This window comes from Peromyscus leucopus, chromosome 5 (genome assembly GCF_004664715.2).
Source record: "Peromyscus leucopus breed LL Stock chromosome 5, UCI_PerLeu_2.1, whole genome shotgun sequence".
In the NCBI taxonomy this organism is placed as follows: domain Eukaryota; kingdom Metazoa; phylum Chordata; class Mammalia; order Rodentia; family Cricetidae; genus Peromyscus; species Peromyscus leucopus.
The window spans coordinates 70,380,160-70,392,007 of record NC_051067.1 but is presented as its reverse complement, the minus strand read 5'-3'; the positions used below and the strand labels follow the sequence as shown (position 1 = coordinate 70,392,007).

General features: G+C 46.7%; 1 protein-coding gene across 2 annotated transcripts in view; it reads left to right on the top strand.

The window, feature by feature from the left end:
- The first annotated feature begins 652 nt into the window (after nucleotides 1-652).
- The window catches only part of Nebl (nebulette), a 358,786-nt gene continuing 347,590 nt past the window's right edge, over nucleotides 653-11,848 (top strand). The window contains exons 1-2 of one of the 2 annotated variants that reach the window (XM_037205983.1): nucleotides 653-963; nucleotides 2,270-2,364. In XM_037205983.1, the coding sequence (XP_037061878.1) occupies nucleotides 895-963; nucleotides 2,270-2,364 (164 nt within the window). In that variant the 5' untranslated portion in view covers nucleotides 653-894. The remainder of the gene's footprint in view (nucleotides 964-2,269; nucleotides 2,365-11,848) is intronic. The other variant, XM_028870483.2, reaches the window with a different exon arrangement.

Sequence of the window (11,848 nt, the reverse complement as noted above, 5' to 3'; positions counted from 1 at the left end):
TCCCAAGGGGGTGTACGGGTTGAGGTTCCCGCGAACCTCCTAGTTCCAGGCCGAGCGTCTTCAGCTCTAGGCGGAGAGAAAGCCTCATCGCAGGCAGGGAGTCTTGGCCAGTGTGCTGGGCAGCACCATGCAGCACTGCCCCCCCTGAGTCTTAAGAGGAGCTCGGGCACATCCTTGGCCGACCTCTGGGTGTCAGGGACATCACCCTGGTGTGAGAGGGGGGCATCCATCTCCGGAAGAAGAGAAGGGAAGGGGGGGCTGGAAGCGCGCGGGTTTGAGCTTCTCCGGGGCTCCCGTTACCCCCAGCCCTGACCTCCCCCCGCCTGACTTGCTCTGTCGCCGCCGCCCACCTGGGCGTCCGAGGCTGCTGCGGCGTGGGTGCCGGCTCCCCAGGCCTCATTGGGTGGCTGGCTGTGTGCGGAGTTCTCCGGGTCCCTAGCTTCCTCCCCTATCCAGCCCCTCCCCCCCGCCCCCGCGCCGCCCTCTGTCCCCTAGTGCCAGACAGACTGCTTCTCTACCCCTTGGGTCGGTGCGCGCTGGTGGGTTTGGCCTGCGCGGCGGCGGCGGCGGCGGTGGCGGCGGTGGCGGGGGAGCGAGTGAGCGAGCGCGAGGGGCGGGCGCGAGTGCTTGTGAGTCACCGGTACCTGGAGCGCTAGCGACGCAGAGCCAGCGGCGCACGGCCCGAGTCGGGAGCCGAGCGCCAGCGTCTCGAGAGTGCGGCCGGCCCCAGGCCCCGCCGCGCCCCCTTGCACCCCACCAGACCAGTTCGCCCGCGCTTGAAGCCCTTCTGCTTGCCCCGAGGTGGCACGGGGCTCGCCGGGGGATGTCACAGCGGCTCCCCGGAGCCCCCAGCCACCGCCGCAGCAACAGCCACCGCCCGCGGGAACCGCCACAATGAATCCCCAGTGCGCCCGCTGCGGAAAAGTGGTGTATCCCACGGAGAAAGTCAACTGCCTCGATAAGGTGAGCAAGGGGGCGCCTGGCCAGCCAGCCCGGACCTGCCCGGCGCCCGGCTGCACCTGCTCCAAGAAGTTTTGGCACCTGGGTTAGAAAGATGAGTGGGTTGGTATGTGTCCTGGGTCTTGGCCCAGGGAGAGGATGCTCGGAGGAAGACCCCTGTCGCTGTGTCTGAGACCTCTACGATCAGATGATAAGGGTGTTGGAACTAGGAAAGGCTTTTGTCCCGGGTGTAGGGTGCGCGGCATCCACACGGCTGCTTTGAAGGACGCATGGCAGCCCCGGCACAGAGGAGCCAGGATGGGTACCCAGAAGCTAGGCTGAGCCATCCTGGAGCCAAGCTGAGAACCCAGGAGCTAGGCTGAGCACCCACCCAGCAGCCAGGCTGAGTCACCCACGAGCCAGGCTGGGAATGGGGGGGGGGCAGTTGACAAGCCGCGCCCCCTCCCCCGTCCATTCTGTCCCTCCCTCCCCACTGCACGGACCTTGGCACCTTCATCTCATCCAGTCCCTAACAGTTCTGGTGACAATGGCAAATAGCAATTAATATGTGGTGGGGCGCTGCTGCCGCAGTGCTAAGAATAATCCCTCTAGGAAAGACCCAGCCCGGTGTAGCAAGCTGACCCACGGGCGCCTGGTCCACCAGGGTAAATTCCAGAGGAAGTGGCTTTAGCCTGGTCTCAGCAGCTCTGCCCTTCCTGGGTGTGGATGGAGTTGAACAGCCTACAAGACAGACCCAGTGCGATCCCTGGTGACTGACAATTGAAACCAGCGTAGGCAGTCCCAGTGAAATTTGCTTTGGTGTTACAAATGCCTCTGTAGAGTAAGCTGTCTCCCAGACACAGACGGCGGCGTTTTTGCAATTTAGTGGAAGCTGGGCGGGGATGGGGACAAGGGTACTTACATAGTCCACCTCTGCTACTGTGGGTTGTCTGACTTCCGGCGGACACGTGTGCGAAAATCCTACAAACACAACATTTAGACATTTGGAAAGAGAACCACTTTCATTTTAAAGCCACACCACCCGTCCCATTTCTCCATTAACGGACTTCAGGGTTCCTTTTTGGCTGTAATATGGATAGACCCTTGGCATTTCTTCCGTTGTGAGTCTGCAGTGGTGGGATAAATTTAAAAATGAACTTTAATAGCTGCCTGAGTTCTTTACAGAACTGGAAATAGATAAGTGTGGGCTACTACCTACGGTCATTTCCTGGCAATGTTATGATATGGGCTGCCTTCTCTGCCCATTCTGTCCAGAGCTGGTATTGCAATGGAATATTAAGTATTGTTTTTGTTTTTCTTTCCTTCTTAGTATTGGCATAAAGGATGCTTCCATTGCGAGGTCTGCAAGATGGCTCTCAACATGAACAACTACAAAGGCTATGAAAAGAAACCCTATTGCAATGCGTAAGTTCTGCCAGTGTGCTGTGCCAGGTGTAGCCCAGCGGGAGAGCTTAAGTTAGTAGACATGGCCCTTCTGAAGAACTGACTCACTGTGCCACCCGGGTGTGCAGGTGGCCAGTGACCTCTTTCTACCACAGACTCCATGGTCGCTTACTATGTTGAAGGTTGCTGTATTTATGTCCTGCTAACGTGTAGGGTAATTTGTGTGACTTTTCCACCAGGTTAGCTTTTGAAGTTCACAGCATTTCCGACTTAGGGACATTTATTAGAAGCTCAAGAACTTACCCACTGAGAATGCGTGGGCTCTGACATGCATGTCAGGTAGATTTCCATTTTAATCATATGTCAATTTCCATTTTAATCATAGGATGTTGCTATCTTGCAATTTTATATCTGAACCTAGTTGCTAGGGAAAGAAGTCTCGTTTGCTTGTTCTTCACTGAGACCGCTCCAGGTATTCTGGGGTTTGAACAGGGAATGAAAGAATCGTGATGTGATTCCTACCTGGTTAGTATCAGATCTGCTGTCATAGACTTTCTGTAGGAGTCAGGGTACTTCCGGCTGCCCAGTGGTAGGTGGGGGAAATAAAGCAGTGGCACTTTCTTTGACAGGCTCCCCTGAGGGCATGTTCTAGGCAATATTAGCTAGCATTGACAGAGTGTTTACCATGAATCAGGCCATGCTTAGAGCACTTCATGCATACCGAGTTATTTAATCTTTGGTAAATCCTACGAGTAGTGTGTGTGTGTGTGGGGGGGGGGGGCGGGCATTAATATTATTCCCCTCCGTAACAGGGAATGAAACTAAATGGAGGAGCTAAGCTTCAGAATGGGGCTCAGAACACTTCCAGAGGCTGCAAGTGGATCCACATTGGGCAGAAGCTCCCAAGGCTCTCTGGTTGTCTTGCGACCTGTGCTGCTTTATTTTCCTGAGCATCCCTCTGGTCACAAAATGGTTTCACTGTGGGCTTTGAGTTCTGAGTGTTGATCCTTCCTCTTCCCAGTTCCCCTGTGGTCATGGCCAGGCCTAGAGATGGCTGGGAGACCTCTGGACAGACACTAATGTTTTAGCTGGACGATTGGCAGAACCTCCTCCTCCCCAGGTCTCTGGGAGACTGAGGTCTGACTGTCTTCATCTTGTATGGAGAGCATATCACAGTCAGCAGACATTTGGTGAGCAAACAGTATGCTCACACCTCTGGTGCAGCGCTTAAAAAATATCTGGGATCTGGGGGGATGGCTTGGTGAGTAAGAGCACTTGCAGCATAAGCCTCAGCACCCATTACCTTAGCATTTTGGGGTGTAGAGACAGGGGGGTCACTGGGGTTTGCTGGCCGTCCACCTAGACAGGTTCCATGAGAGACTCTGTGTCGAGGGGACAAGATGGAGAGTGACAACTGGTATTCTCCTCTAGTCTCCTTGCATGTGCATGTACGTTTCACATACATACACACATACACATGCATACAGTATGGTGGAGAATTACAGTGTTTTTTTCTTTGTAGTTGGAATTTTCTCTGGGTTGCCAAACAGCTCCCAATGTAAAGACGTGGAGACTTATTAGTTATCAGTTCTTGGCCTTAGCTTAAGCTTGTCTCACTAGCTCTTTTAGCTTAATGTAACCAGTTTCTATTTATCTACGTTTTGCCTCGGGGCCTTTTATCTTTCTTTTATTCTGTATGTCCTACTTTACTACTTCCTCCATGTCTGTCTGTCTGGCCCCTGGTGTCTCCCTGTAGTCTCTTTTCTTTTTTACCCTGAGCCTAAATTCCTCTTCCTCCTTACTTTCCCTGCCCAGAAGTCCCTCCTATACCCTCTCCCTTGCTATTGGCTGTTTATTTTTTTTAGACCAATCAGGTGCCTTAGGCAAGCAAGATAAAACAGCAACACATCTTTACATAGTTAAACAAATGCAACACATCTTTGCATAGTTAAACAAATATTCTACAACGTTTCTTGAGTTTCTTTCTGGTCTAGTTTAGTGCTCACAGGTAGACAGATGCTTTCCAAGAAATTAGAATTTTGAGGACTGAAGAGAATTCAGGAATTCCTTGGATAAGTATAGTGCACAGATATTCTTTGAATCTGTTTTCGACCCTCCCAGACCACATATCTTACTGAGAAAATCTAAAGCAAAAATGAGATTGTGGGGGCCATGGTCTTCTGCTTCCTTAAGAAGGATAAACAGCTGGTTTCAGGTCAAAGGCAGGCACAGCAAGGAGAGGGTAAGGGTTCACAGCACATAAACAAGATAATTGTTCTTTAGGTAAAGGAAAGTCAACCATCCTTCCTGTAACTGTTTAGCTTGTGGCCTAAGGTGGATCCCTGGGACTTGCTGACCAGCTAGTCTAGTATACATGTTGAGTTCCAGGCTCATTTCAAAAACGAACTAGATAGACAACTCCTGAGGAATGATACCTGCGGTTGACCTCTGGCCTTCACATGCATGCTCATACACATGTGCCTAGATGTATATGAACACACACATTCAAATGAACACACACACACACACACACACACACACACACACACACACACACACACGCAGACACATCCTACAAGGAAAAACAAGAAGCAAGTGAAGTCATTGTTCTGGGCCAACTCAAAAGTTCAGTGCTTTCTGTTTAGCTCAGCTCCATTCCATGAAAGAGTCCCAGAGTGTGTGGCAAGGTTTGAACAGGTTGGGAAAGGCTGGTTTGAACTATGACTTAACAGTGAATTAGTGCCAAGAAACACTGGGATTTGGACCCTAAAACAAAAGAACTCCATCAATAGGAAATACCCTGCTGTGAGGGTTTCTAGGCTTGAGTATTAGTTTTTAATAATTTTAGATATCTCTAAATTAAATATTTACAGATTTTCTATTCCTCATGATTCTAGTACTTTGTTAGTAATTTGAACTAGAAGTTTTAAGAGTACCACCTGGCTCTTTTGATTATTATTGAACTTGGCAGTTCACTTAATTGAACAGCTAAGAGGAAGGTAGGAGTCTGTCTTTCCTGGGTGAATGAGAGAGCTGATGTCTTGTCATGTGTCTCATTTAGCTCAGGTTTGCATCCTATCTTAGCATACTTTCTCCAGAAAGCAAGGCTTCGCCATTTGCAGGTTTTGTTCGCCATGATGCTTCCAGGCTCAGAGGTCTCTGCTGTTCTCAGCCCATATTTTTCTGGGGGCCTGCGTTGCCGTGTGGTCTGGCCCATGCGGATTCCCCTCTGGAGATCCCATGCATCTGTTCTAATTCAGGTGGTGCTTGTCAGTCAGTTGTCTGCTGTAGTCTCTGACAGAAGGGCGGCCATCATTTCTCTGGGTCAGTGGTGGAAAATTGATGCTCCAGCGAATTAAGCTCTAAGAAAATGAAGCGCTTTCTCTCTGTCCATGGAAAGCAACGTTTTAGCTGTGCCTAGTTTGGTTCGGTAGTTGATGCACACATATGTTCGTGTGACTTTTTAATGCGAGAGTCTTATAAGGAGAATGCAGTCATTAGTATCTGAGGCATATAGGGTCCAGCAACCCTTCCCCTCTGTCTGTAGCAATATTGGTAGATACTCAAGGCCCTTAGGGAAAAGGATGTAGTATTTGCGTACCTCACGTGTCCTCCCACCTACTATAAGTCACCTCTAGACTACTTATGTCCCAGCACAGTGTAAATGCTGTGCAAACAGCGCTCATGCTGTATTGTTAGGGGGTGATGGCAGGAAAAAGGCCTGCACATGGTTAGTAGAGACACATATTTTCCAGTAGTATTCATCTGTGACTAGTTGAACCTGCAGCTATGGCCATCCCAGGTAAGGAGGGCAGATTTGACATTGGTCATCTGTGTGCTTCTCACCCGCAATCAACTTTCATTAACATTTTGTCAATTTTACTTCATATTCTTCCGCATACATCTAATTCTATACATTTTAAATACTGTTAGGCCATTGGCCAGTTTCATATTTTATCATATTTCATCATTAAACATGATATCATGCACTAAGAATAAGAATAGTTTCTTCAAGAGTCACAGAACCATTTCATGTGTAAGGAAATAAAACTCATAATATTTATATTTGGTCCATGTTTAACTTGCATTTCTTTCATTGTCCTAAGAGTCTCTTTTTCAGTTTGTGTGTGGGGGTGTGTGCAAATGTGTGCATGTTTTATACTGGTATCCAATCAAGGTGCATAGTTCACATTTAGTTGTTAGGAAAATACCAACTTTTCCTGGTTACGACAAGTTCAATGTCAGGCATTCAATTTTTGCTATCAATTCTCTTGGCTTCAATAGTCTCTTAAGAGAGTTTTCAGGCAGAGTACTTATATAGTATTTTCTTTTAGACAGTAGCATGCATAATTAGCTTGAGACCCTTTGAAATAAATATTAACGTTGTGCTTAAAAATTTGAAAGCATAAGCACAGGCATTCTCTTTGTAATTGATACCTGAGGGCATCTTTTTTTAATGGAGTGAGGCAGTGAATACTTCTTGGGTTTAGATGCGTTGCTTGTTTATATTCTCATGTGTTCAGAGAAGAAATAAGTATTCTGTTTGCTTTCATGCAAAGGAGGACATGTATAAAATATAATTTACATGGTATTTACATTTTGATCTTTTTTATAGGATGATCAAAATAGAGTATAGACTCGATGTGAGATTGGACACAATACACATTTAGTTCCTAACACAGCAGTGCACACTATTAAAATATTTAAAAACAAACTGGTCTACTTGAGGACGTGCCATGTTTTCATAAGCTTTTATATTTCATAAGCCGGCAGTGGATTCTTGTTTAGCACATTCAGGATTTTCTGCATCTTAGAACTTGCAAAGCAAAGAGGACTGAGCAATGTTCTTACTGCCTAGAGGTGCTGGGGAAATAACACGAGATGATTAGACAAAAAACACAGCTTGTATTTATGCGTGAATTATATGCCAAGCTAAACTACAAACACTTTGATACCCCACATGCCACACAAAGAATATAAACCCCAAGGCCGTTTGTCAAATTATTTAATTTATTGTGTGTGAAAGTCAAATTTGCATTTATTATGTGTTTGCAAAAAATATATATTGGTTCTTAGAATTTTCTGAGAAGGCATTATTGCTTAGAAGTAGCAATATCAATGACTGGCCTTTAATATGCTGCCACCAAATGTCACATTATCTTAGGTCTAGGGAAGGACCAGACAATGATGCAATAGTTTATGACCTTGCCAATATTTTCCCCAAGTCATTCCTTCTGTAGATATGTGTGTGTGTGGGGGGGGAGGGGCTGGGGCTGAACATTTGTCCCGACTGTGTCAAATGTATTTTTAATTGTGAAGTAAAAACAAAAACAAAACAAAAAACAAAAAACAAAATGATCCCAAACCCACAGATATCTGTGCTAAGTACATTTAGTCACCTTTCAGTAAGATTCCCTCCCACCAAAGAGTCTCACTTAACATGATTTTGTTAGACTTTTGAAAATGAAGCCGCAGGAGCTGTGTGCTGCATTTGCTGTCTCTCTCTGGCTGTGTTAGCATTTCCCCTTGTGCATATTCATCGGCTAGCTCCAGCCTGGAAGATGCTGAGCTGGGCGCTGCTCATTAAGAGCCACCCAGAATGGTCAGTGCGCTTCTGCCAGCCTGTCTTGCGGGCGCATATCTGGGCCAAGGCTCCTCTGGCTCCCACTCAGCTCTTCTCTGTGCTAACTCCTTGTTAGTACTCTTTCTTAGGTTATCAGAGGACAGGGAAGGGAAAGTAATGAAATGTAAACCTGAGCTCCACGCCCACCCCACCTCCTGTTTCCCTTATCTCTGTCTGCGCCTTCCAAATTTGGTCCTCTAACACTCTCTGGCCTCAGGTTATTTCAAGGGGATTTGTGAGTTTCCTCTACTAAGTGAGCTGTAGTTACTGAAGAAGGTTTTCTGAACTCCAGCCTGTCATTGGCACTTTGGAGCATGGCCTAGATGGGTTTGAATCCTGACACCATCATGTCCTATAGCACAAGTCTTTGGATTGTTTATTCTTCCTCTATAAAACAAGAACAGTAATAGCATGGATTATTTACTTTTCTAAATGTGGGACAAAATGCCTGAAAGCGGTGACTTCAGAGAGGAGAGATTTATTTGACTCACAGGTCCAGATGGCATAGCCTGTCACATTGAGGAAGATGTGGAAGTGTGTGTGTGTGTGTGGGAGGGGGCTTGTCGATAGTCACAGGGTGGTGGCAGACCAGAAGCCGAGTGAGAAAGTGGGTGTGGCTGTAGCTCTCGAGGTCCACCCACTAGTGTCCTGTATCCAGACAATTGGTCCAGTTTCATGAAGGTTCGGTAGCTTCCCACAATAGCGTCACCAGCTGGAGACCAAGTATTCACACACAAACGTGTGTGTGTGTGTGTGTGTGTGTGTGTGTTGGTACACATTTAAACCATAACGTACAAAACTCACAGCACCAGGTGAAGACTGGGAAAGCTCAGGACCAGCCCATAGCTGGCCTTCATTAGGCAGTGGTGCCCTTTCCACAGTGGGAGATTTTCGAGAGGTAAAGAAAAAGTACAGGAAGATGGAGAAGCATAGAACATAAATAATAGCAGTTACCCTAATAGAAAGAGTCATATTGAAGTAAGTGTGTGCGTGTGCACAAGTGTGTGTACCGTGCTGGGGATCAAACCTGGGGCCTCATATATGCTCGGCAAGCCCTGTCTCAAAAAGCCACACCACTAACCCCCCAAACCAGTTTTTCACACTGTGGAATGCCATTTCTGTAACCAGAACTGGAGGAAAGACATGAAGTAGCAACACAGAGAAAACATGAGAGTGCATTTAAGTGCTAAAAGTTTGAGACAGGCTAGCCTGTAGTTATGCCCTGTCCACCAGAGAGCACGCAGAGTTGCGGGTGGATACAGTGAGGAACAGTGTGTTAATGGGCTGGAAGTGATCCCTTAATGGACTTCAGTCGCTGTTGTTTTCACAGTCCGCCATCATGCTAGCCCTACCCTTTTCCCAGGGGACAAACTGGCACCCCAGCCCCTAGATCAGCTGTGGCACACCCATGTCATGCTGTGTGGGATCCATGCGGTTCTCCATCTGTGTCCACTCAGGGAGGGGAGTGTTCTTTTTTTGCTTACCTGCTTGTCGCCTGAACCTGCCATATACAGTATTTATAACATATTGGCTTACATAATTATGGAGGTGAGGAAGTTCTATGATTTGCTGTAAGCATTCCACATAGACAAGATGGTAGTATTTAAAGACAAGAGAGCCAATGGCAGGGATTCTGATTTTGATCTGAAGTCTTGAGAATCAGGAATATTTTCTTTTTCCTTCCTGACTGCTGTTTCATCAGTCAGGCAGGGTGAATCCAGGCTCTCTCCAACTCTTTGTCTTCCTAAGGCCCTCCATGGGGTCTGATGCTCAGTTGGCATTAAGCTTTCCTTGGGGACTGTGATCATACTAACATCTCAGAGTGTGGACTCTGTGCTTAATCCTAATTCAGCATGGGGCCTGGCCCGGTTTCTCCTAGGAAGGCAAGCAGAAGTTGGACAATGTAGTAGGAGGGAGGTGTAGGATAGGTATGGGGAGCCTGAAAGGTGTTTTTCCAAATCTGAATAGCAAGGGGTAATGTCCTTATTGATGGGCTAGGCTTGTGAATTCCGGTCTTGAATGTGGTGGGGCTTGCTGTTGCCTAAAGGTTCAGGAGTACTCGAGGAACCTTTCAGAGAGCATCCTTTATCCGTGTTTGTGTTGTTTCATTATAATTGGTGAAGTGGGAAAATGTCTTCTCCCCAATAGGAACCTTACGGAGACTTACTGGGTGAGAGGATGTTTGTACCATCCAAATGACACCTATTAGGCACCCATGTGTCAGTCCACCCAGTTATTTATCACAACAAATTGGTGACGTGGCCTAATATTTCTCAGAGATTGGAGAAAATGTCAGTCTTAAAAGTGACAACTTGGAAGGAAAGACATTGTGGCACGCTGGAGTTCTGCTGAGCACCGATTAGAATATGCCTTGCCTGCCTTGAAGTCGCATACTTAAGGGGAAAAACTAGGTCTTTATTCCTTGACATAAACTTTTCTATTAAAGGATGACAGATCTTTCTCTTTCCTCTCCTTGTGTGCCTTGTCCTTCCTCTTCTTGATAACTGAAAAGGAGAGGAGGATACACTTGATATCACATGAAATGTTCTAGAATATATGTGAAATGTTCTGCTTCTCAGGAACCTCCCTGAGCCACTGACAAAAGACTCATTTCATTTCCTTTTGAAATGACAGAGGATTGTGTTTACAAACCATGCATGGAATTCCTCCCTATTTGAAAACATTTCCAGAGCCAGGCAGTGGGTGGTGCACGCCTTTAATCCCAGCACACAGAGAGGCAGAAACAGGTGGGTCTCTGTGAGTTCGAGGCCAACCTGGTCTACAGAGTGAGTTCCAGGACAGCCAGAGCCACGCAAAGAAACCAAACAAGACAAAACAAAACAAAACCAAAAACAGACAAAAAAGAAATATTTCCCAAAGGTGCCTTTGATGTGCACCTCTGTCTCTTTATGGTGATATGTTTGATATGGAATGATGTGAGATCAGCAAAGATTCCAAGATGAAGGGCGGGAAATACCTTCGGAATCTTGGTGAAATGCAAGGTCAGTGTGTGATATAGATGTGTGTGCTTGAGGACGTATTGATTATGTGACAGAAGCTGGTGTAAGAGCGCAGTGTTGGATGTCTTCCTTAAACATTTTCAGATGAATGTTTTACCAAGTCGTTCCTGAGGAAGTTAGGAAGTGAGAAAGACTCAGACGTTGCTGTGCGTGGCACCCTGTCCTCTGGTGCCCTGAGCCCCCCTTGCAGTCTCTAGGGAAGAGGTCGAATTTTGTTTGCTTTCCATTTCTGCTGCATGGTTAGTGTGCCGAGGCTGATCTGGGCTTTTAGCACTAGAAGTGGGATCTTGAATAATGTTTATGAGCTGAGTACCCAGCACAATTCAGAGCCTGAGTGAAAAGGATTGTTATTGATTCTTCTGTGCTCAAGTTTGCTGCTGGAATCCAGCAAAGCTCCTCTAATGAACCAAATGGCTCTTCAACCCTTTCTGATTGAGACAGGGTAGGGGTGCTGACATAGATGTGGGGGCAGGAAGTTGTGAAAGGACCTGGCTTAAATGTCCGTGATTGTTTATTGTGGAGTTGGGAACCCAAAGTTAATTGTATTTGTATTTAGCTTTGCATTTTCTTAATGGAGCCCTGGAAGGAGTGACCTTGCAGTGTTTAGCTTCTGTTTACCTTTCTATAATCTGTTGGCTCTTTCTCACTGAATTCTAGGAGGGGCTAGAAGACGACCAGTTCAGTGTGTGCATTCCTAAATCACATGGACTGAGAACTAGGCTGGTGGTCTGTTATGTTCCTGCTTCATCTCAGCGGTCTAAAAAGATTTTTAGACAAGAATCCTTGATTAGCTCCCATGATGCTCATTATTCATCAAAGGCAGATGCAAACCAACACAGAGAGCTTGGAGCGACAGAGTGAT